This window comes from Micromys minutus, assembly GCF_963924665.1.
Source record: "Micromys minutus genome assembly, chromosome: 2".
Classification (NCBI taxonomy): domain Eukaryota; kingdom Metazoa; phylum Chordata; class Mammalia; order Rodentia; family Muridae; genus Micromys; species Micromys minutus.
In genome coordinates this window covers 68,919,892-68,944,425 of record NC_137971.1, presented here as the reverse complement: position 1 = coordinate 68,944,425, position 24,534 = coordinate 68,919,892, and the positions used below count along the sequence as shown (strand labels likewise).

At 43.4% G+C, this 24,534-nt stretch overlaps 1 protein-coding gene across 1 annotated transcript; it reads left to right on the top strand.

Annotated features, from left to right (window-relative positions):
• Positions 1–986: 986 nt before the first annotated feature.
• Positions 987–22,734, top strand: LOC308417650 (uncharacterized protein; the record flags this gene model as incomplete). Its single annotated transcript, XM_080912995.1, has 6 exons — positions 987–1,031; positions 3,455–3,529; positions 4,517–4,645; positions 4,714–4,879; positions 19,055–19,137; positions 22,114–22,734. 6 exons carry the CDS (start codon positions 987–989, stop codon positions 22,732–22,734), a joined length of 1,119 nt encoding a protein of 372 aa, XP_080769121.1.
• Positions 22,735–24,534: the final 1,800 nt, after the last annotated feature.

Here is a 24,534-nt window from a genome sequence, read left to right as displayed (position 1 = left end):
GGAGAAAAGAGTGTTTCTTTAAAAAAAAAAAAATGGCACTGGCCAAACTGGATAACTACCTGCAGAAAAATTAAACTAAAACCTAATTTCTCACCCTGTTCAAAACTCAGCTCAAATGGGTCAAGACTCTCAACATAAGACCTGATACCCTGAATCTGATAGAGGAGAAAGCAAGGGTACACTTAACAAGGACAAATGGGATTCCCAGAAAAGGACAGCACCACGTGAAAGGAGAAGCAGCCTAAAAAATGAAGGGGGAGTTTATTAACTGTACATCTTACAGAAGGTTGGAATCTCCAATAAGCAAAGTTCTCAAAAACTAAACACCGAGAAAACAACAACCCAATTAAATGTGGCCTGACACAAAATGGAGAGCTATTAAATGAAAGAATAAGTGGTTGAGAAATATTCTTTTAAAGGCTCAACATCTTTATTCATCACCAGAATGCAAATTAAAACTACTTTGAAATTTTATCTTACCCCAGTCTGGATGACTAAGATGAAAAAAGAAAAAAAAAATAAATAAAAACCCTACAAAACCCAAAGCTAACAAATGCTGACTTGTCTGCAGAGAAATGGGGAATATTTATTCACTACAGCCACTATGGAGACCTGTGTGGAGCTTCCTCAAAAGACAAGAAACTCTGTTCCTTTCCACAGAGATACTTGCTCATTCATCCTCATTTCTGCTTTGTCTAGTAATAGGCATGGATAGGAAACAATCTAGATGTCCAATAACGGATGGATGGGTAATAAAAATGCCTTTCGCATACACAATAAAGTAGTATTCATCTGTAAAGAAGAATGAAGTCATGAAATCTGCACATTAATGAAAGGAAGTTAAACCATCACTCTCAGTTAACTCAGATCCAGGAAGGGAATGGTATGGTACATGTTCTCTTTCATATATGGATGCTAGCTTTGAATCTGTAGATATGTGCATTAAACTAGAACACTCAAGGAAAGATGGGATCTAGTAAGGGGCAATGGAGGGTGGAGGAAAGGGGGATAGTTCAAGTGGTATGAAGGAGGTAGGAAAATAATTGAACAAAAAGGACTTGTGGAGTAGGGGTGGTAGGGCAGAGCAGAAGTATAGGGAGAGACAGCTACCACTAAATACCTTTGAAATTTACTGCTGTGAATGCATATAGATGTAGATATAGATATAGAGTTTAAGTATAGTTATCCTAAAACACAGGAAAATGATGCCACCTCCAGCATCATTGGCTATCAAATATAAAGCTCAGCCACACTTACCTTTTTCCCCATGGGTTAGCATTTTTCTAGGCAGCAATCAGCAGAGTCCCATTGACTCTACCAAAACACTAGAAGCTACTGCCAATGCTGTTGGATATCCTCCAAAAGCTGATGTTCATATCCTATAGCTGAAGACACTATACACTTGAGTCTTAGGACATGAGAAATTAAGCTAGAATTGACCTGGAAGCTTTATTCCTACTAGCTAGCTTTCATGATGCTAGAAATTCTGTGCATATTAGTGGGGGAGAAAAGTCTTCATCAGTCTTACCCAGCAATGAACTCTGTGAGCTTTAGTAACGACAAGCTTAGCAAGTTTCACTGGTATAATGCTGATGTAAATGTCATGGGAGTAACCAACCACTCTCTGATTGGATTTAAAACCCGTACCACAGGCGGAAACATACACCTGACACTGCTAACTGAGCCCAAAATATGTGGGTGGCTAGATCATAGGTCCTAAAGGAGGACCTAGTCCTACTGTGCTGCTCAATGGGCATAGTAATCAGCTGCTAAGTTATCTTTATACCCGTGGGTTAATGTCTCTCAACCTCATCAGCGAAGCTTCACCTTGTAGCAGGTGGTAGTTAATGTAGAGCCTAACAACTAACCAACATGCAGCAAATGAGAGACTGTGGGGCACTCAACTGTAAATAGAACATCTATATTTCATACTCTACCTTCTAGACATCCATGTATGAATGCTAAATAAAACATTTAAAAATATTAATGGAAGAAGCATTGGCTTCAACAATCCAATGTCCATGTTATTTACAGTTTTTTTTTTTTTTTTTTTTTTTTTTTTGTTTCATACATTATTTCTTTCCCTCCGGAATCTTAATCCTCTTCTCCCTGAGAAATCAAAAATGTAGGGAAATCATTGGGAATTGTTTTGTGTAATTTTCACTGGCAGCTTCCTCTGAGCAGAAGTGCAAATCAGACAGTAATCCAGGAGGGGCACCCCTAGTAACTACCAAGCTTGGAGTACATAACATCACCTATCAGAATTTCCATGGGGATTAATCTCAGCAGCGGTTAAGATTTAGGAATGTGAGTTCCCTGGTTCTTTACAAGAATGGGTTTTCATTAATCTTACAAGGTGGCATAGGACAGCAGTAGGGGAGGCTAACTTACAAACACTAGGGGTTGTGGTGCTGAGGAGAATCAAGAGGTCAGAAGTCAATAACATTATAGGACTCAAAGTCCATTTATCCAAGGGAAGGGCTAAAAAGAGCCCTGGGAACACAGAAGCTTCCAACTGCAATGGTAGAAACAAAGGAGGCCACAGCATGGGAGGGGAAGAAGCTGATGGAACTGGAGCTGTGATTTTAGGAGTCTGGTTTTCAAATGGTTCTGTACCTTGAGAAAGTTATGACCTGCACCTAGGCTCAGCTGGTGCTGAGGTCAAAAGAAGTTATTCTTCCAGTTGTCAGTCTTCAGGCTTGCTCACACCCCATCATGGGGGATTAAACCCCAGGCTACAATCTACCCTAAGCTGCATTTTATGTGTGTGGGTATTTGGCAAGTATGTATACCTAGGCACCATGTGTGTGCCTGGTTCCCACAGAGGCCAGAAGAGGGCATCAGATCCACATAGGACTGGAGTTACAGATAGTCATGAGCCACCATGTGAGTGCTGGGAATCAAACCCAGGTCCCCTGGAAGAGCAGCCTGTGGTTTTAACCACTGAGCCATCTCTCCAACCCCTAATTTGTTTTAGAGAGGGGGTCTTACTAAGTTACTAAGTCTGTCCTTGAACTCATTCTGCAGCCCAGGTAAGCCTTGGTTTGCCATCCTTCTGCATCAGTCTCCTGGGAGCTGCAATTAGAGGCCTGCACCACCAGGCTCTGTCCATTTGCTTTATTCTAAAGAAGAGAAAGCGACTGTAAAGAAGCCAAGGAAGCAGGAGGTGGGAAGATACATGTAGGTTGATGTCAAGGTGATACATGATTGGACAGTAGAGAGTGGGGCAGGGACAGATTTTGTAAGGCAGAAGAAAAGAAAAAAGTGGGAGATTCAAGATGGAGGGGGCAGAGGAGGATGGTTCAGATCAAGGTGAACTAGATCTAGTTGTCTGGGTGGGTGTTTATATCTTTATTAATTGGCAGTAAATTTATTGTTTGGTTATAGTATGGATTGGAATTTAACGTATAAATCTGTTTGATAAGTTATTGGTTGTTGAGTCATGTTTTTACAGGGCTGTGGAGGGCAGTGTGTAAAATGGCTGAGCAGCAGCTGGGCCCTGCAGTTCCAGCTCTGTTGCCCTCTCAAGGTGAGGACAACACTGGAGCAGCTCCCGCAGAGAGACCTCAGGACCGGTAGCAACAGAACCATTTTTATTTTTACCAAAACAGATACTGGCTGTACATATAAGGAATTGAGGACTTTATAAGGTCCTGGGTGACCTTAGGAGACAGAAGAGCAAAGGACCAGGAAAGAAGGAAGAGAATAGAAAGATGGTGTGTATTGTGATGGCTAATCTTGTGGGGATGTGGTTACAAAACTTGAAGTCAGCCTCCCCATGGTATGCCTGGAGCCCTGTCTTCCAACACTTCCTCAAGCACACTTTCTGGTATATGCCCAGTATAGTAAGTAAGCTCACCCATACACATTTATGGTGGCTGGAATTATTTTTGCTTAACTGTCCCTACAACCACAGGCACCAAGATGAGTGACAGAGACAATCATTCACCTGCCCCTGCCCTCTCCTTTCATGTCTCAGCTTCATCAACAAGCAAGACTTTACTCTTTTCAAGTACCTGAAAAAAAGATTTTTTTTTTTTAAACCACCAAGCATTCTACCTTTGAGCCCAGCCTGTGTCTTCATGGTGAAAAACAAAGGTGCTTTGTTGGGTTAGATAGCTGTAAATAAAGTCATGGGCTAAATCAGCAAACTTTGTCCCTTGTGTGTACAGTGATACCAGAGAGATGACAAACAGATCCTGGGAACAATGGGCCATGGCACACGGGCACCACAATGGTGTGAATGGTTAATTCTCACTTAGCCTCTCGGTAATGAGAGAGAAGCTGAGAAGTGGTAGGCACACACAAAGCAGTTACTGTGGATGCATGCCTTGTTCTGTAATTATTTATGTTCTCCCTTAATCTGTCTGTAATTGCAGCTAGTGAGTTAACACGTAGGCGCCTCGCTCAGAATCTTAGAAGCCCTCATTAGAATCCCAGCCACAAAAGAGTACCACGTGGCCTCGGGAACCGTACCATGTGACTCCAGAGCTGTCTTTGCTGATTTCCCTTTCAGTGCTTCATGATGATTTTATTAAGAGATCCTGCATTGAAATGCAACGGCTCCAAACCCACAGCGCCTTCTCCCTATGGATTACTGTCTTCTAACACATCCCCAAGCATGCGCTGCTGTCGGGATCGATGGGTAAACTGATGACCTACCTAACGCGCTCTCCTGTGAACTGAGCACTGCTCTCAATGTTCTCCACCTAGAAGCTCAGAGCTATGTTTGAGCCGTCTGAGTGTGGCTTCCAGACGACTGAAGTCAGATGCCCTAAAGAGTGCTGGGAAATGGGCATTCTTTCTAAAAGAAGATGTCTTAGACTGAGCTCCAGGAGAAGTCCTCAAGATGCAGGCCGGAAATACGCCAAGGTTTCAAGTGAGAGAAAGTGGCAGATGTGGAAAACAGGACCAGAAAGAAGAGAGGAAACCAACAGAAGAAAAACAACCCCCTAGAGCTAAGTAAAGCTTCAGAACAGATCCATCTTCGGTCTTTATACTTTCATCCTGACGGCCATCAGTCAGGGGATGCCATGGGCTAGAGAGGGCAAAGGTGGATGTCCAGCCATTGTATCTCTGCACACATCAGCAGAGTTATGCTTTGAAGTTTCCCAAGGAAAAGCTGCAGGTGGCCAGCACTAAGATGAAATTATTTGATGTGCAAAGAGAGACACAGGAAAAGGGACCTCTGGGCCAGGAGCTGGCTCAGTAGGTAAAACATTCACCATGCGTGCACTAGGACCTGAGTTCAACTCCCTCACCCCAGAACTCACATTTGAAAAGCCAGGTGATGCAGCTGGGGAGATGCTCAACAGTTCAGAGCACTAACTGTTCCTGCATAGAACCCAAGTTCAGTTCTCAGCACCCATGTTGGGTGTCTCACCACCACCTGTAACTTGAGTTCTAGCACTCTCTTCTGGACTTTGCAGATACCTACATACACGGGACAGGAATGTACACACACACACACACACAGAGACACACTGATAAAAATAAACAAACCTTGTTTTTAAAAGTAGTGTGCAGTGCTGCATGCCTAAAACTCCAGAACTGAGCATATGGAGAGAGAATGCCTGAGGTGTGCAGGCCGGACAGTATAGCTGAGTCAATGAGTTCCATGTGAGACCCAGTGTCAAAAAATAAGATGCAGAATGACTGAGGGGAACACCCAACATCTACCTCTGGCCTCTACATGCACATATGCTTACATGTGTGCATCCATGCACACATGCACACACATATACTCACACACACATACAAAGAGACCTTTGTGAGGTGGTTACAAATTAGCCACAGAACATGATAATGATTGGAGTTACATGGTAAGCAGGGGGAACTGTACCACCCAACTCCTCCAGTGAGAAAGCCTGCTGTGTGTGTATGTGTGAGAGTGTGTGTTGAGTGTGTGTGTGTGTGTGTGTGTGTGTGTGTGTGTGTGTATGCATCTCTCCAGAAACCTGGCCAATTGGACAGAAAAAAGTCTAGAAATTTGGAAGGTGGAGTGTTCCCAAATGGAAAAGCTAGATCAACCTAGAGTGGGTGTACAGACAACACAGACACACAAACACACCCCACACTTAAATGTAAACAATTCAAAGGCACCATAAAATAAGAAAGCACATAAGCCAGAGATCAAAGCCGACAACATTAAAAAGTGAGCGTGTGGGAAATCAAAGCAATGTTTAAAAATAAGAACAGCATAATTGCTATCCTAAAGATGGTGAGAGACATCATTTTATATATAATATAAGAATGAGAGGTTATAAAAAAAAGGGAGTGGCCATAAAATGGGAACAATAAAAACCTTAAAGTTATGAAACAGAAAAAAGAAATGCAAGATATGATTTTCTTAAAAAGCCACTGGAACGTAGACTTGAAGGAATTGAATGGACTATGTAAGTAGACAAACAGAAAAAAAAAGAGCCGATTCCTGCAAATCCAACATCCAGAAGAAAAGATTGTAGGAAGACTAAGGAAGGAATTGTTTTATTAAGCAAAGACTCATATTACTCAGAATAATAGATAGTGCAGCGAAGCTTCCCCTGAAGAAAGGCACCTTCAGTTATAAAGCCAGCTTCTACCAACCACGTGTGAAGGTGGAATAAATGTTTGTTTTCAATCTGTGTGTATGTGTTTTTGATTACACGGCATGTGTGTAGAGGTCAGAGTGTCCTTGGTTGTAGGTCCTTTACCTTGATTGTGAGAGGGTCTCTTCTTTGTGGTTACTTGTGTCAGGCTGGGTGAGCTCCTCAGCCCCAGGGTTCTTCTGATTCTCATTTCCCCATAGGAATGCTGGGATTGCAGACATGGCCCCCTGCCCCAGCTTTTATGTGTATCCTAGGGATCCAGACTCAACTCCTCAAGCTTTCACAGTCAGCCCTCTATCCCCTGAGCCATTTCCCCAGTCTGAAATTAAGACGTTTTTTAGGGGTCAGAGAGATGACTCAGGGCTTAAGAGTGTTTGCTGCTCTTCCAGAGGATCCAGACTCTGTTCTAAGTACCCATGTTGAGCAGTTCGTAACTGCTTAGAACTCTAGCTCCAAGGAGTCCAGCACCCTTCCTTGGCCCTACTGAGCGTCTGTGTACATGTGGAACACACACACAAGACTGAGGTTGAGGATCTGCTGTGATGGTGGGAGCGGGTGTGAAGAGGGAGTTGGTATGGGAAGAGGTCATGTGTAAGGTGAACAGGCACCTCCTGTAATAGCAAGTCTACACTCAATCTCTAGAGCCAAAAGAAATACAATCAAGAGATGGGGTGTGTACTAGGTGTCTACCACTGCCATCCAATGTCCTTCAAATGCAGCTGCTCATAAGAATGTAACACAGCCTAGAAGCTCAGTCAGCTCTCCCTGGGTATCTGCAGGGATGAAGGTTAAGCTGGCAGCAGGGTAGCTGGCTTTCTGGAGACTAGAGAGGAGTCACTTCCTTGCTTTCAGAACAAGAGTTGCCTCACATCCCTTGGTTTATGGTCTCCTTCCATTTGTGTCAAAGTCAGCGAGGATGCATCTAGCCTAACTTCTAACTTCTGATTCCTTCTCTCGCTCTTCACATGGTTACACTCATCCAGCCAGATAACTCTGGGAAATCCTTCCCATTTTGAAGTCTTCAGACTGACACTCTTGATTGTCCTTGCTAAAATAACCTAAGGTCAACGCAGGGTCCGGGAATCTAACATGGACATCTTCATGAGAGAGTACACTGCTGGGTACCAGGTGTAAGAGCACAGTGAGAGCTGAAGGAATGGAAAGGGAGGGAACACCTTCTAAGGAGAGGTGCTGGGGAGGAGGAGGAACAGGAGAGGAGCCTGATATTTTTCCTTATAAACCAGGACTGCTGTTTGCCAGGCTAAAAGACCTTAAGTGATAACTTTAATTAAAACAACAACAAAATCATCAAACTTCCAAAGCCAGAGAGGCATTCTAAACAAGGAGACAACTGATCACATCTACCTTTCTAGAAAGCTCCTACTAGAACAGTGTAGACTTAGAGGTGAGGGTCAAACCAGACTTGCCCATGAATGATACTATCAGGAAGACATCACAGATGTCTGGTTTTACTAATGTCCCCAAGATGGGATCAAAGCCCCTACTGAAAAGTAAAACAAAGTTAGTGTGTTTAACATTTGCATCCAGACGCCAGTATGAGGACTCAGCTTAGCAATGGTGTCTGCATGACTTCCTACTGCAGGTCAGGACTCTCCGAGGAAGGGACCAAGTGTTCCTTACAGTAAGGCACAAGTAAACATTTGGTTGGTGCTTTCCACAGCAACATTCCACATTATGTAACCACGCAGGCACCCATTTCAGGTCTTTCTGGAGCTCTTGTGATGGCATAGGACCAATGAAGAGCTTTTGCTTGTTGGCATTAAGTTCTCGATATTTCCTTAACTTAAAATGTATGCAAAGTTCAGTAATAAGACAAAGAAAAGCTTACCTGAAGACTTAATGATCCATTGAAACAAACACCAATACATGTTAATAATTCGAAGTTAAAATTCTTTCACTTCAGTTCCCAGTGTTAAGGTCTCTCCTCTGGACACTGTGTGTGTGTGTGTGTGTGTGTGTGTGTGTGTGTGTGTGTGTGTGTGTGTGTGTGTGTAAGACAATCCACAGATATAGGAAACACATCTATATTAGATGTTACAATAAACCTCTAATAGGCAGGTGCATGGGAGTTTATGGGGCTGGCAAGGTAAGTCTGCAGGGAAATGGAAATGACACCAGTTTTATAGACTAAGAATCCAAGACCAAGAAAGTGGTCAGAAACTGAGACAGACATACAGCTAGGATGCTAGTGAGCTGTGAGTTAGAACCAGTGTCTTCCTGGCTCAGATTTGTCTCCTTTCTGTGTGTGTGGCTACCTTTGAAAAATAGAGCTCAACCCTTTCAAAACTGAAGTTTCGAGCTCAGAAACACCAATCAGAGAGGGGCTCAACTTACAAAACAGGGTAAAAATTGTTAGCATAAAACCCAAGGCCAATATGCCAATGTCCTGAAAACCACAAGAATCTAGACATGTTGGAAAGAGCCACTCCCAGGAGCCTCGTGTTCCCTTGGCTGCTAGCTACCTTCTTCTGAGCATTCTCCAGCTAAGGAGAGATGCTGAGTCAGGGACTTGGAATACACTTGGGGAGAAAGTCTTGGAGGTGAGTCAAGGGTTGCCTTAGATTAACAGCAATACAGATAGTAAGAACACATCAGAGTCCTGGGTGTATTTTGATGGTTAAGTTAACAAGGTTTCATGACAGAATGAGAGAAAGTAAGTTATCTAGGACAACATAAAAGCTAGTGGCCTCACACAGAATAGAGACCCAAAATTCCTGGTACTGCTTTGTAGTGACAAGCTACCAGGCATTTACTTAAACTACTTCTATTTCCTTAAAAGTTGTAAAAGCTCGAAAGTTAATTGAAACCTTAGTTCTCATTCTGAGCAGCAACAATGAAACAGCTCAAGATATATCAGAGATAGAGACTTGAGGTGTGAAACTCCAAAACTGCCAAAAGAAAACACAGAGCAACACTTCAAGGTGTTGCCATAGGCAATACTTTTATAGATGGAATCCAAAAGGCACAGGGGGAAGGTCAAAATATACGAATAGGATTATATGAAGCTAAAAGCCGCACAGCCAAAGAAACAATCAAGAGAGTAAAGAGACAGATTTCAAAATGGAAGGAAATATTTATTAGCTGTTGGTATGACAGAGGGTCAATATCCAGGACATATAAAGAATTAAAAAAAAATACTGACAATACAAAACAAGTGGTTTGATTTTAAAATGATTTGTCTTCTTCAAAGGAGGAATACAAGTAGTTATAGATAAAAATAGACAGCATCATTAGCCGCCAGGAAAATGCATCTCAAACAAGAAGATACCATCTTATCTCTCTTAGAATGGCTATTATCCAAAGAACCGAACCAAGGGCTAGGAAGATGACTTGGTAGGTGAGTATAAAAACATGAGGACCTGAGTTCCGTTCCCAAGTGGTCATGTAAAATAATTCCAGCATTGCTATGCAACTCCAGTCTAGCCAAAACAGCATGTGGTTCAGTGAGAGATGATCTCTTAAGGCAACAACATGAATAGTGGTAGAGGAAAGAAACCAGTGCCCTGCTCTTCTCTCTTCATGTGCATCTTACACACACACACACACACACACACACACACACAGAAACTACCTGTAGTCCTCATTTTAAAATCGAATTATTGAATTGCTTGTTTCATATTATCCATTCTTTTGGATTCTTTTTCCTGGGGAAATGCAACACGCATGTCTACTCACTCTACATATGAAGCCCAGGCACACATGTGTAACTGGTAGCAGGGGTTTTAGAAAAGGAAGCTCATGCATTGTTAGTAAAAGTACATCAGGACAGCTACCACGGAGTCACCACAAAAGGACTAAGACTAGAAGGACCATTTGTTGCTGCTGTATCGTTTCTAGGGTTCATATCTAAAGGAAATGATATCACCATACAACGAGAATGCCTGTGTACAGGCGTTTATGCAGCACTGTTCACCATAGCTAAGACATGAAGCCAGTGTAGGTAGGAATGGGCCTTAGCATGATCTGTCTTAAGTACCTACAACATTATCTGTCACTTATTCTATTCTTAGTAAGCATTTGCTTGATGAACAGATGGCATGTTTAAGAAACATGGTAAAGTCAAAGTCATGTAGATGATTGATTAGTTAAAGGACCTTAAATGAGTCATGTCTCTTTTCAGAGTCCACAGTGATAACTGAGGGCCCAGGGTGAGGTCTCTTTCTATCTCCAATGTGTCATGTCCAAACTGATCACATCTTCTTCAGTAGCTTCCATTTTCCCTGACCACATACTCCTTATTCAATTTGACCTTAGGGCCTACGGGAGTGTTATGTGACACTTTTATTGTGTGGAGGAAATGCACCATACATACCTACTTACCCCAGATATGAAATTCATGACCGAATATCAAAGTCCAACTTGATGAACTAATGAGTTTTATTTGTGTTATTTACAAGAATATAGGTGAGGAGTTACTTATAGGAGCAGAAATTACTTTAACACAACTTTGTTACCAACATCTATCCAAGCATGGATGACAGCTCACAAAACTTGGGAACCTGCAGCACACAGCTTAGCCTATAGACAGCTTAACAGACTGGAGAATATTCTTTCCAAGTGTCTCAGTTGGTCTGAGGCAATTCCAGGCAGCTCATGAGGTTTCTGCTTCTTCAAGGCAGATGCTCTGGTTTCAAACTCTTTCTTTGTAGCCTGGCTTGTCTGAGTGACTCTCAGCCATCTTAAGTGTTTACAATTGAGAGGGAGGAGCTTAGTGAATCTGGTCAGTTTCAGGTACTTCCTCAAGCTATTTTGAATTGTTTACTTTCTGCCTTAAAATTTCCCTGCAGGATTATATATTTAAGTCTGAGAGGAAACTGCTATACACAAGGGGGAGTTGTCTATATTAATCCTTGGGTGGGTGCAATATAATGTTACATTATTCAGGCCAATACCCATCAGGTCCCTGTGTCTCCCTGAGTACCGGAGCTAGTTAGAGAACAGGGATGGGGAACCTGTGTTTGGTCTCAGTGTTAACTATCAATAAAGGTGCAGGTATGGCCACAGATTCTCTACCACATAGTAAGAAGATGTGAGTCCTAGGCTGTCACCTTGATGGAAGAACAAGGAACATCTGGAGATGACCAAATTGTCTGAAACTCTGCTAACAAGACAGAGTCAAGAATGTGAGGAACCATATTCTCACCCTTCTCAATACACTCCGGACTTTCAGAAATAATTTATGTATGTATTTATTTAGTTAGAGATAAGGTCTAGATATGTAGCCCTGGCTAGCCTGGAACTCACTATGTCAGGCTGTCCCTGAACTTTCAGAGATTCCCCCAAACTCTGTCTCCCATGTTCTTAGAATTAAAGATATGTCTCACCATACACAGCGAAGGGATATAAATTTTGAAACTCCTTTTAGAGCTTAAGACAAGAATAGTGATTTCTGTCATTTTTTTAACATTGATTTCAGAGCTAAAGAATGTTTGTCAGACTGCTTACAGGTATGTGAGCTCTTGAGCTCATGTCTCCCAACTGATAGATTATGTAAGTGACAGACTTGTCCCTTCCCCAAACTCCAGGTCACCACAAAGATGAAAGCTCAAAACACAAGCAACCATATTGTAATAACCTCTACCCATCCTTGCATTCTTTCTCTACCTCTACGTGTGGATACAGAAAATCAGAATTATAATCAAAACACAAAGGAATTTGTAATGACTTTTTCTCATACTTCACAGGCAGCCACCCTTACACATACAACTAGCATGTGTTGAATGATTGTGAAGAGAACATTGCTTGGATACACTAAGTGGGTCTTTTTTTTTTCTTATTAATGCTTCAGAGACAATTGCAAGCAAAATGGGTGATTGATTTTATTGAACCTCAGACCACACCAGGTATGTCTGCAGGATCTTCTTCTGGCTCCTAGACCAGAATGCAAAATATGTGGAGAGGATCCGGGTTACATCAAAGATATGGTGGGAGGGTGGCACATTGATCTAGGGCAAGATAACTGACAATGGCAAAGAGCAGCTAGAGAGACACACACTGGTCCACAAATGCACAGTAGTCGATAGGTTGGAGATAAGCGGATATCCTTATTTACAGAAAGAAAATGAAATTTCCACAGTGAGCTTCCAGAGAAACCTCATCATGTGAGGGTAGCACTCTGGGATGCTAGAATGTAGGCCCAAATGATGGATGGCTCAGCACCTAGTTTTAAGATAAGTAGGTGTGACCCACGCTTCTTTATAATGAACTGAAAGGTCAGAACCCAGTGGAAGGGGGGCTGTCTGAGTGCATTTTCTACCAGAGCAGTCAGCACCCTCATCTTTTGCTCTAGTTTACATGGACATATATCCCAGTACACATAATGTGTGCTAGGCCAGGTTACAAAATGTATCTCAAGGTACAAGCCCAGGTCTCAAACATCTGTAAATCACAGTGGGAGCTAATGAGAGCACCAGCTACTTACCGACTATGTCCAGGGCCCCATACGAAGATAGCTTTGGCCTGTGAGCTCATGGTCGGTGGCAGTGAATATACACCTGGCTCATCTAGGGGAGTTTTGGCTTCACGGAGACATAGATTACTTGGATGGTTCACTTCCAGAGATTCTGTACAACTCTGTACAAATTGTTCGGGAATCACTTATATTTTTAAAAATCATCTTTATTTATTTACTTACTTACTTATCGTGGTGGAGTGAGTATGCGTGTGGATTTCAAAGGACAACTTGCTGGAGTCAGTTCTTTCCATCATGTGAGGTCTTGGGGATCAAACCCAGGCTGTCAATCTTTCGTGGCAAGCACCTTCACCCCACCAACCATGTCACCAGTCCCTATTTATGTAATTTTCTTCCCAGGGAATGTTAATGCACAGACTCCCTGGGGATGAATCTACAAGATGCTTATCTTAGGTTTCTATTGTGATTAAACACCATAAACAAAGCAACTTGGGGAGAGAAGGGTGCATTTCACCTCCAAGGCTGCACTCCATCACTGAGGGAAGTCAGGGCAGGAACTAACTCAAGGCAGGAACCTGCAGGTAGGAACTGAAGCTGAGACCACAAAGGAATGTTGCTTATTACTGTCTTGCTCCTTCTGGGTTGCCAAGTCTGCTTTCTTATATAACCCAGGCATGGCACCACCTACAGTGGTATGAGCCCTCCCCCATCAACCCTCCCCCATCAATCACCAATCAAGAAAAGGTCCGCAGGCCAATCTGATAGTGGTATTTTCTCAACTGAAGTGCTTGTCCCCAGATAACTCTACCTTGTGTCAAATTGGAGAACAAAACAAACCAACAAACAGAAGCCCAGAACACTGCTACTTCAGGGGTGATGAGACAGTGAACTCTCCAGGAGCTGCTTCCACCAGTGCCGTGGTTCCTCAGAAGAAAAATTGCTTGAGGTCAGGACTTACTCTCTCAGCAGAGTCCCCACATCTCTGGTGACAGGGTAAGCATTTGTCCCACCCCCAAACTGTGCCCAGTAAAGACTTGTGGAAGGAAGCCTCTGAGTGTGAGCCAGTGTGCACAGAGCTGATGTCATTTAATACTATACTCAACTGTCACCTTCCTTTGTCTGTGAGATGCAGATTAAAGTTTTGCTATGGAGATATAATTTTAAAAAGCATAACCCAGAATTTACTAACATGCCTGCAGTTTTGAAATCATTAAAGATGGGAATAGCATGGAATTAGAGGGATCCTGCTGTTGCTGCTGGTTTAATTCTGCATGCTACAGATGTTCAATAAATACTATCTAGTTTAGCCAAACACCAAGAAGCGATTGGTTCAAGCACAAATGGAGATAGAATGCTAACTGGACTGGAATCACAATACAACTGTGATTGTTCAGTCCCGAGCCCACAGGGTGAGGGACCCTTTCTTCAGATCTCCTTTACACACTCAGTGATGCTCTGTCCAGCTGCCGCCTGAGGGCAGCCATGACTTCAACCAGGAGGAAGGATAAGGAACATCTAGGGATCCCAGTAGCAATCCCCACATGGTTTCTACTAATCATTTATATGGCTTCAAATAATCAGTGTGGAGAAATGCAAAGGCAGCCTCTGGGAACAGCAGAGGGTTATTCTAGGAGCTTTCCAATCATGGAAGCAAGGGGAGGGGGAGAAGGGGATAACATTTGAAATGTAAATACAGAAAATATCCAATAAAAAAAGAAAAGAAAGAAAAGAAAACTTGAAAAGTCATATCAAATCACCTCTTAGGTCTTTAGAGCCATACAGGCATTGCTCAGTAGCACTGCTGAAAGATAGGACTCCCTAGTGATTCTCTCTCTCTCTCTCTCTCTCTCTCTCTCTCTCTCTCTCTCTCTCTCTCTCTCTCTCTCTCTCTCCCTCCCCACCCTCTCTCTGCTTAGCTGTGAGGAACCCATTTTCTTAGCTACACCTGCAGGCTTTGCTGGCTCTGCAGCCTACACAGGGAATCCACTTCATAGATGGGCTGGTGAGCATTTATTTGCCTGTGTCCCTGAACAGCCATTTCCTTGTGTGTGTTAATGTGGCTCCTACTTGTCACCACCATCCCGTTCCCCACACTCTCTGGGATAAGGATGATAAACATGAGGTGGCAATGGCTCACGTTTGAGCGGCCACTGCCCCTGCTTTCCTCCAGAAGGAAAAATCAGATCACGGGATGCCTGTCTGCACTGCTAGAGACATTGCTCACGCCCTCCCAAGGATGATATTTTGGGGTGGAAACTACTCCATGCCTTTTTCCCCTATAAATCCACGACAGTTTCCCCCATGACAGCACAGCACTGGTTTTATGAAAGATGAAACCATGCTATTGTAGGATATAATGCTCGTTGGATTCTCCAGGGTGAAGTTAAAAAACTTGTTGAACAGGGTTGTCACCTGCTGGTTATCAAGGTTATATAAGAGGAGTATGTGATGACTGGTCCTGATTTACTCAAGCCTGCAGAAGGAACGCAAGGTGTTGTACACACATGCATTTAGGCTGCTTCATTTAAGTGCCTTTTGGATGAATTCCATTGAAAGAAGCAAGAAGAATGGCTTAAATGGCAATGTCATGTTAGCATGTGTCTCAAGACCTGGAGCTTCCCTATCTGAGGATATGCCACAGGACACTGGGCCTCTTCATGGCTGCTCAACAACAGTCTTCTTTTCGCTCCCCTGACTAAAGTACAAGGCTAGTTGAACTTCTGCCTCTGAAACCTTTGCAAGGCTCACACTGGTGACGATGAACCCTCATTCCAACCTTTCTGGGTCCCAGATCTTTCCATTTACTCATCGTTTCCTCTGTGTGTACGTGTGCATGTTCCTGTGTGTTTGGGTGTACAAGCACACATGTGTGCATACGTGTAGAGGCCAGAGGTTGATGCTGGGTGTCTTTCTCAGTTGCTTCTTTTTCTTTGATCTTTGAGACGTTTTCTTACTAAACCTCGAGCTCACCAATTCAGATAGACTGATTGGCCTGTGAGTCTTGCCATCCCCGCCCCCCATCTACCCAATACAGCGCTGTGGTTATATATAAATATCACATGTCCAGCCTATGTCCAACTGTGCTGGGGACTGACACTTGGGTCCTCATGTTTTCATGGAAAACACTTTGCTAATTGAGCCATCTCCCCAGCCTCTTTAATACAGAGAAAGCTTCATCTGAGATCCCCATGAGAGGGTGCTTGTGAGAATTAAATGGGACAAGTGGGCTGTGGGGCCTTGAAAGTCCTGGCAAGGTATTTCCGGTCCTATTCACAGTCTTAGCTAATAGGTTATGTATTTTGTATTCACTACATAAATATAGCAAAACACAATTATCAATTATATTAGCTCTCTCTAATATAAGGATTATCCAGGCAGTTTTCTGTCTCTTTGTCTGTGTACATTTAAGGTCCTGAATTTGGATTCTGCAGCAGGGGATGCTCAGCGCAACAATGAACTGTATATATGGACGTCTTTATAACTCCAGTGGTCCCATGATAGCCCCATTCACTTTAGGAAAGGTAGGCTCTTTAGGAAACAGCACAGGAGCAGTGTCATCCAGCAAGTCAGGATCCTCCTGGCTGTCACCCTAGGGTCTGGTTCTCAGTTCACAATGAGGCTCCAACTCTGCTACTGTGGGACTATGTCTTCGTATATATGCTAGTTCCTCGTGTTGGGCAAAGACTAAGTAACAAATTCTTCTCTACTCACAACAGACAGGATGCAAGTGTGTGGATCTGAAAGGAAAACCAGCTATTCTCACAGGCTGGATGGCTAGGCTATATGAGAAGGTCAATACACCCAGCACTCTGAAGGAAGCATACAGTGCACTCTACCTTAGTAAGAGCTGAAGCAGGAGAGGAACCCGGGTTTCTTAATACACATTGTCACTGCCGACATTTGAAAGCTTTCTTCCCTGTTCCTGGGTAGCCAGAGAACACTGTCAGTCAAACTGTTGGCTTAATCTGGAGAACAAGTTTGGGTACACAGGGAACATGTCCTTAATCTGTTACCCCAAACATGTGCTTGGCCTCTGCCATGCTAGGCATCGGGCCAAGTGTGTATGAGACTGTTCTGTGCAGCCCTTCTGGTAGAGGCATGAGGGAGGGGCTGCTGCTCTCATAAGTCATGAGATGTAAAGCTTAAGGGGAGACAATATACAAGCCCATGGTATCAAATGTGAGGGTCACACTTCCCACACAGAGACTGGGGTTCACCTGAGACGTCTGCAGCTAACTCTGATCACAGAGACCCTTGAGCCCTGAGTATTAATGCCGGTGTTACTGGGATACCCTGGGTACCTATGATGATTGACTAAAAGCTGTCACCGTGCTGATTTCTCTCCCGCCCCCCTCAGCCCCATCATGTGTCTTCCCACAGTGAGAACCATGGTCATAGGCCATTGAAATAAAATAATTTTGGAGAGCAAAGAGTCCACACCTATTCTTTTCAGGAACATGAAATGAGTCCCAGAAGGGTCAGATACTTTGCCCAAGGTTATTCCTGATGCAAGGCTGGCCAGGAACCTGTGCTTCCGGGGCAGGGTACTGCATCCACCCGTCCACCCATGGGCAGTGTCAAGAGTAGCTCTGTAGCTCCTTCTACATCTCCCCTCTATTCTTTGGTACTGAAGTTCCCAGCAAGTTCATTTGTTTTTAAAGCAGGATATAACCCTTTCCCCCTGATAATGCAATGTGAATTGTACCTTGGGTCCAAATCGCTTGTCAGTCCTTGTCATCAAGTTAGGATCCCTGTCCCTTGAGATGCCTAGCCTGTAACTGAATCTCTCTTGCTCAATATTCTTTGCTCCATACATGTATCAAAGGTCACATCCTCATGGACTGTACTGACACCACAGTGCAGGAGGGTCCAGGAGACCATGTCACAATTAATTTCTTTGTATATTTCTTAATCTGTTCAAGGGCTCTGTGAAAATAGCTGTTGGTGGGCTTAAGAAGTTAAAGAATTAATGAAGAAACACTTTATGCCAGTAAGTGTCTATGGATTCTCTGGTAAAGTTCTCTAGGTCAGGGGTGGGACTCTGTGTCTGCTTCTACACCTCTTGCTTGTGTTGTCACAGTCACTGTGAGTGGTAAGTCCTCTTGTGTCTGGAAGGCACTGGCTTATTGGAGTCATCTACCATCTCTGGCTCTTACAATCTCTCCACCTCCTTTTAAGTGTGGATCCCTGAGCCTTGGAGAACATGTTTGATAAATACACAATGACCAGGCAGTTATTTGCATATGACACTCAGTGAGAAAGAGTCAAACCATTTTCTCCAGTTCAGTGGCACTGGGTGTACCAATCACAGCACTCCCTGTGGGCCGTATCCTCTGCGTCCCTTCCCAAAGTCAGAGGGCAGAGAGGGATGATGACAGACAAGGGTGCTAGGACATTCTACTTACCAGGAAGCCGAAGTCCTTGATGCTTCCTGGGGCCTTGGTTTTTAATGCTTTGAGTCAAATAGTGAAACTGTATCCATTGGCAAGTCTATCTTGTGCTCCTCAGGTAAGACTTAGCAAGATGCACCCAAGGATACAGCAGGTTCTAGAGGCAGCATCTGATGGCATTGCTGGCTTGCTGCCATGCCCATGGGTGTGTGAACATTTCCTGGAAGCCAAGACAAAGTCCGAATCCCTAGGTTACCACCCTATGTGGTGCAAGAGAAAGAGAAATGGGGCTCTTTTATTTCCATTGGGTAGATATTTGAGTACCTCTCACGGGTGGTGGTGGTGGCTAGTCAATCTCTCAGCTCATATATTCATATATTCATATGTAATCATATATAAGATTACCAGTCCAGGTTAAGCCCTGAGTGCCCTGAGGAGCCAGACCACCATGTTGGATACTGTTTTCATGCGCTATAGTGAAATACTTCCACAAGAATGTGGGCGTCCTGTAGGGTATAGAATGAGCTAGTTTTATATAAGCTTAGAGTCAGCCCTCTGGGGTTTAGTCCCCAGGCATACAGTTTAGGAACTATGTAAAAATTAACATGTTTATTCTCTAAATGTCTCGTCTTGCTGTCTTAAAGTGGAACTGGTTATGGTACTCTACATCAGCTGCCATGAGTATTCAGTGGGCGTGGACTCTGTAAAGCACACCGCATATGAAATAGTAAGTGCTCAATAAATCTTAGCCCTTATTATCATGTCATAAGTAGCCTTTCATCCCCCCCCCCCCCGAATGAAACATTTTATTAGAGAGAATGAGATATGTTTGTTCTTTTAAATTGGTCCTAAAACTCTAGACGTGCAAAGCAATGAGTTCGTGTTGGAAGAGCACACACCCTGTTCCCAGCTCAGTAGTGTTGCACATGAACACTCCCTCCTACCCTCCCCAGGCCTGTCTTCCTTAGAGCCTCTTGCTTCTGCTCAACAGTGGTCATTTGCATCCCACATGCCAACTTCCCTTTTCATCATCGGCTTCTCTTCTCTAAACAGAAAATGTTTATAAAAATGACAGCCCTTTTACATACTCTGCAGGGCTGTCCAGCCTGGGCCATTGATGCTGAGCTCCCTCATCCAACCAGCCAGACCTCTCCTGAGATGCCAGCCAGGGAGGCCTCTTCAGGGATAATTGATGTCTGTTCCTGGGCAAGTCCAGATTTGGGCACCTTTTAAAGAGGCAAGCGCCTACTACATGTTGGCTTCTCAAAGTGATAGTACCAGTGGCTGAAGCTTTCATCTCACTCCTGTGAAGTGCCTGGGGTGCTCAAATCAGTACCCCAGCCAGTCTGCACCGTACACTGCGGCATGTGATCTCTTTCAATGCACCGCTGATTACATCCCACAAGCTTGTAACTGGTCAGGGAATCTTGTGACCTCATCTTAAAAAGCAGAGTCTTAGGGCTGGGACACTAACGTCGTCATTAAATGCATTCAAGAAGGAAGACCTACATCTGGTCTTGGTACCCACGTTACAAAGCCAGCTCTGGTGGCCTCACTTGTAATCCCAGCACTGAGGAGGTGGAGAAATACTGGCTGGCCAGCCTAGCCAAACTGCTGACCCCCAGGTCTCAGTGACACTCTGTTTAAAAACGGGAGGTGGATATCAGTCATAAGGAGGAACATATGAGGTCAACCTCTGGCTGACAGACAGAGCTGCTAATACCTGTGAACACGTGCGCACACCTATGTACACACATCAGGACACCACACAGTCAGTAACAACAGATGTTCCAGACATAGGATCCGAGGTGCAAGCAAACCAAAACCTCTGTGAGCAGGCAACCCTGGTATATGTGGATTTATATTAGAATTTTATACAACAGGCAGACCATACAGTAAATACCAATAAAATAAACTTTTTTCTTGCAAAAAAAAAAAAAGAAAAAAAACCAAATAAACAAACAAACCAAAAAAACCCACAATTCTCAACATTTCCTTTTCTGAGAACACAACATGTGCACCTAAACACTAAATAAACTTCATGACCATAGACACAGACATGAGCAATGACTGCTTGTGAAGATGTAACATTCACAATGGTGCATTATTTATTTCCATGATGTTGCTGCATGCTTTATATCACACAGAAAGCTTCTTGTAAACCAACTCTGAGCAAAAGAAATCTTACTGTAAACATAATGGGAGAACTTACTGATTTTAGGAATTTTCTCCAAGTATCCCTTAGGGAAAGTAAATACATAGTTCGCAATTAAATGACTTAAATACAAATTCATCTGTGTTCTGAACTTCAACAATGAAATTTCTTATAAAAATCCTACCACTACAACAAGAAAGCTAATAACCAAGAGGCTCAGGGAATAAAATTATGCTTCTTGATTATTTCCAATCTGGGTGCTTTATGATTGTTGCAGAATTGCTCCCGGACACAGCCCCTTTGAAAACACTTTCCCACTATGATAGAAATGACCCCTCTGTTCTTTAAACAAAAGCATACACTGCAGAGCTGGGGACAGCTCCTCCGGAGAGAGCTTACCAGCACATGCAAGGCCGCAGCCTGGCATTCTGTCCCCAACCCTGGAAAACAAGTTATAGATGTGGTGGGCCTCATAGACAAGGACGGTGTCCCAAACATCCGAAGAATGGATCCAGACAGGTCTAAACAGACTTCTCCCTATCTTGCAGACAACAGCCCCAGATTCCATTTCAGGCCTGCGTTGATGCTGTTTGTCTCTTCAGAAAAGCTGGTCCCAGAATCCTGCCCCCATCTCCCAGACAGCTGCAAGTAAGTACACGTCTGTGCGTGCGGGTGTTTATCTGTGATGTTCACATGCACAGACACACACCCCAGCCCTGCCAGCTTGCTAAGCCCGTCTCAAATAGATCCTTCCCGCTGAACGGTCCCTTCAACCCCCCCCCCCCAGACCAGAAACTGGTAAAACCAACTTCAACATCTCAGGTGCTGTCTTTGAAGCAGACATAAAGATGGAAATGCAGGCATGTTCCCCGTTTAGCCCCTCCTACTGAATAAAGCCATGTTGGGGTCCCAAACTTTCACCTGTGTTTCTCACATAATCTGTGGTCCTGTGGAGACAGTCCTTTCCATTCAGTAATCTTCCATCCCCAGTATCAGTCCAAGGGTTTCTGCCATTCCTGAAACTAACTTTAAAGCATGTGACTGGTCAAGTCACTGATGAAAACTAGCCCAGTGTCATACACGGGCCCATGGTTCATGGTGCTTACTTTTTCGATTCTTGCTCTTTAATCATAGTATCTTCTTGTTAGAGCTTAAGGAATTGTCCAGTGCATCTATGAACCCAGCCACGGAGAACAGCATCAGAGCAGAGTCCCGGCCTGGAGCAGCTCAGAGTAGTCTGTCTGTCTGTCTGCCTCTTTCTCTCCTTCCTATGACCCTCTTCTCCCCTGTTACATTCAGGGGCTCATCAGAACCAGTCATGAACTAGCTATTCAGACATCCTAGCAACAGCCAGCTTCAACATGTCAAAATCCTAGCCCATGTTCCTCAAATGATGCAGCATCTATCTTTAGGAAACTGAGAGCCTCAATTTTAATGAGTTCAGCCTAATAAATAGGTCATATCCATTCCAGAGTCACAGTTGTCATTCTGAGCATCCCTCAGAGCTGTTGCAATTGTTATCAATGACAACTTGAAAACAACAAAAAGATACAGTCAGGATGGATAAAAAGTGAGCCCAAGAAACCAAAGGGCAAGATGTCTGCTTACGCCTTCTTCATGCAGCCATGCAGGGAAGAACATAAGAAAAAAAACCCAGAGGTTCCAGTCAATTTTTCGGAGTTTTTCAAGAAGTGCTCCAAGCGGTGGAAGGCAATGTCTAGTGAAGAGAAATCAAAGTTTGATGAAATGGCAAAGGCAGATAAAGTACTTTATGACTGGGAGATGAAAGATTATGGACCAGCTAAAGGAGGCAGGACGAAGAAGGACCCGAATGCCCCCCAAAGACCTCTGTCTGATTTTTTCTTAACCTGTTCCGAATTCTGTCCCAAGATCAAATCCACAAACCCTGGCATCTCCATTGGAGACATAGTAAAGAAGCTGGGTGACATGTGGAGTAACTTAAGTGACCGTGAAAAGCAGCCTTACATCACCAAGGCAGCAAAGCTGAAGAAGATTGAGAAGGATGTTGCTGATTTTAAGTCTAAAGGGAAGTTTGATGGTGCCAAGGGTCCTGCTAAAGTTGCCCGGAAAAAGGTGGAAGAAGAGGAGGAGGAAGAGGAAGAAGAGGAGGAAGAGAGGAAGATGAATAAAAACTCTGTCTCTTTGTGAATACCTTAGAGTAGGAGAGCGTTGTGATTGACACATCTCTTATTTGAGTCGTGTCTATTGCCCCTATCAGGTTTAATTACAAAATTTGATCACAATCCTATTGTAATTTCTCAAAGTGTCAGTGGTTGACATGAAGTGGCCGGAGCACCCTGAAACTGTATCAAAGTTGTACACAGCTCCACATATTTTTAAAGTGAAAGGCACTCTGGCGCCCTCCTCACTCAGTGCACTTCGCTGTCAGTGTGACAAGGCATTTGGAGATGTTTCTGGCATCTTGTTCTCAACTCGGAAGGTAGTGTTAACTATATGGTTATTAACTAGAAATCCTGAGTTGTCAATTGTACATATCTATAGTTTGTAAAGAGAACAATGCAACCCAGACAGATTCCTGATGCTCCTTGTTTGGTGTGGAGGCTGTGAGGGGAAGATGCCTTTTGGAGGGGGTGTAGCTCAGGGCATGCACTGAGGCTGGATCTGTTGATACTGTGGTGGGCATCCATTTAGCTTCAGGTTGTCTTGGTTTTGTATGTAGTGGCATAGCATCCTGCTGACATTCTTAGGAGAGGGGGAGGGGTTAGCTGGCATGAGAAGTGTTTGGAGCTTTTTCTTTAGATAAGCGCAGTAGATTTAAAACTTTTTAAAGAAACTATAGAACTCATTGTCAGCAAAGAGGACATCAATGGAAGTTTAAGACCCCTCTGTACCTAAATGCAATTTGCAACATTCTGTTATTTTTTGTATGTTTAGAGTGCTGAAATGTTTTTGAAGTTAAATAAGCAATATTACATTTTAAAAAGGAAAGCAAAAAAGAAACAAAGAGAAAGGGAAAAGGCTGAGAAAGAAAGAAAGAAAGAAAGAAAGAAAGAAAGAAAGAAAGAAAGGAAGGAAGGAAGGAAGGAAGGAAGGAAGGAAGGAAGGAAGGAAGGAAGGAAGAGAGGCAGGGAGGGAGGCAGGACAAAAGGAAGGAAGGAAGGAAGGAAGGAAGGAAGGAAGGAAGGAAGGAAGGAAGGAAGGAAGGAAGGAAAATGTCCCACATACCACTCTCCTCACCCTCCAATTTATTTTTGGATAAATTTCATATATCTGATCAGTTCATTTATAAATACCTCAACACATCTACTCAGGTGTAATCCACATGCCACAGGCCACTTGCAGCCAAAGAGAGCTATAAATGCAGCCCAACATAAAATCATAAACTATTTAAAATGTTATGAGAATTTTGTGCATTTTTTTGTAGCTAGATTCACAAGGTTCTCAAGTGTGAATGTTCTCTCAAAAGGTTAGACAGCAGGACACTACAAAATCACTCAAATAGTATCATACCTAAAAGGAGCTAACAATGAAACCCGAGCAGCCTCAAGTATCTAATTAATATACCGTGTGCATGTTTTCTCCATTATCTGACACATTTTCACACTGTTCAAAGGCAGATTTAAATCAGGTCCACATGATGATTGACTGATACCCTGCAAGGCTGTTCGTGTGTGCATGCGTGTGTGCATGTGTGTGCATGTTCATGCATGTGCATGCATGAATGCGTGTGTGCTCATGCACATGTACATGTATGTGTAAAACAATTGGTACTTGTGGATGCCATAGTGAGTGTGGAGGTCAGAGGACACAGCAATGGCTTTTTCTGCTGTGCCATCTCAGCAGCCCAAAAGTCTGACACTTTAAATTATTTTTGAAGGGCCTGGGATCAAACTCAGAGCCTTGTGCACTCCAATCTTGGACCTACTTCTTTCTCCTCATGTCTCTTCCATATTTTTGAAACCTTTAGTAAAGAAGCTGTAGATAGCC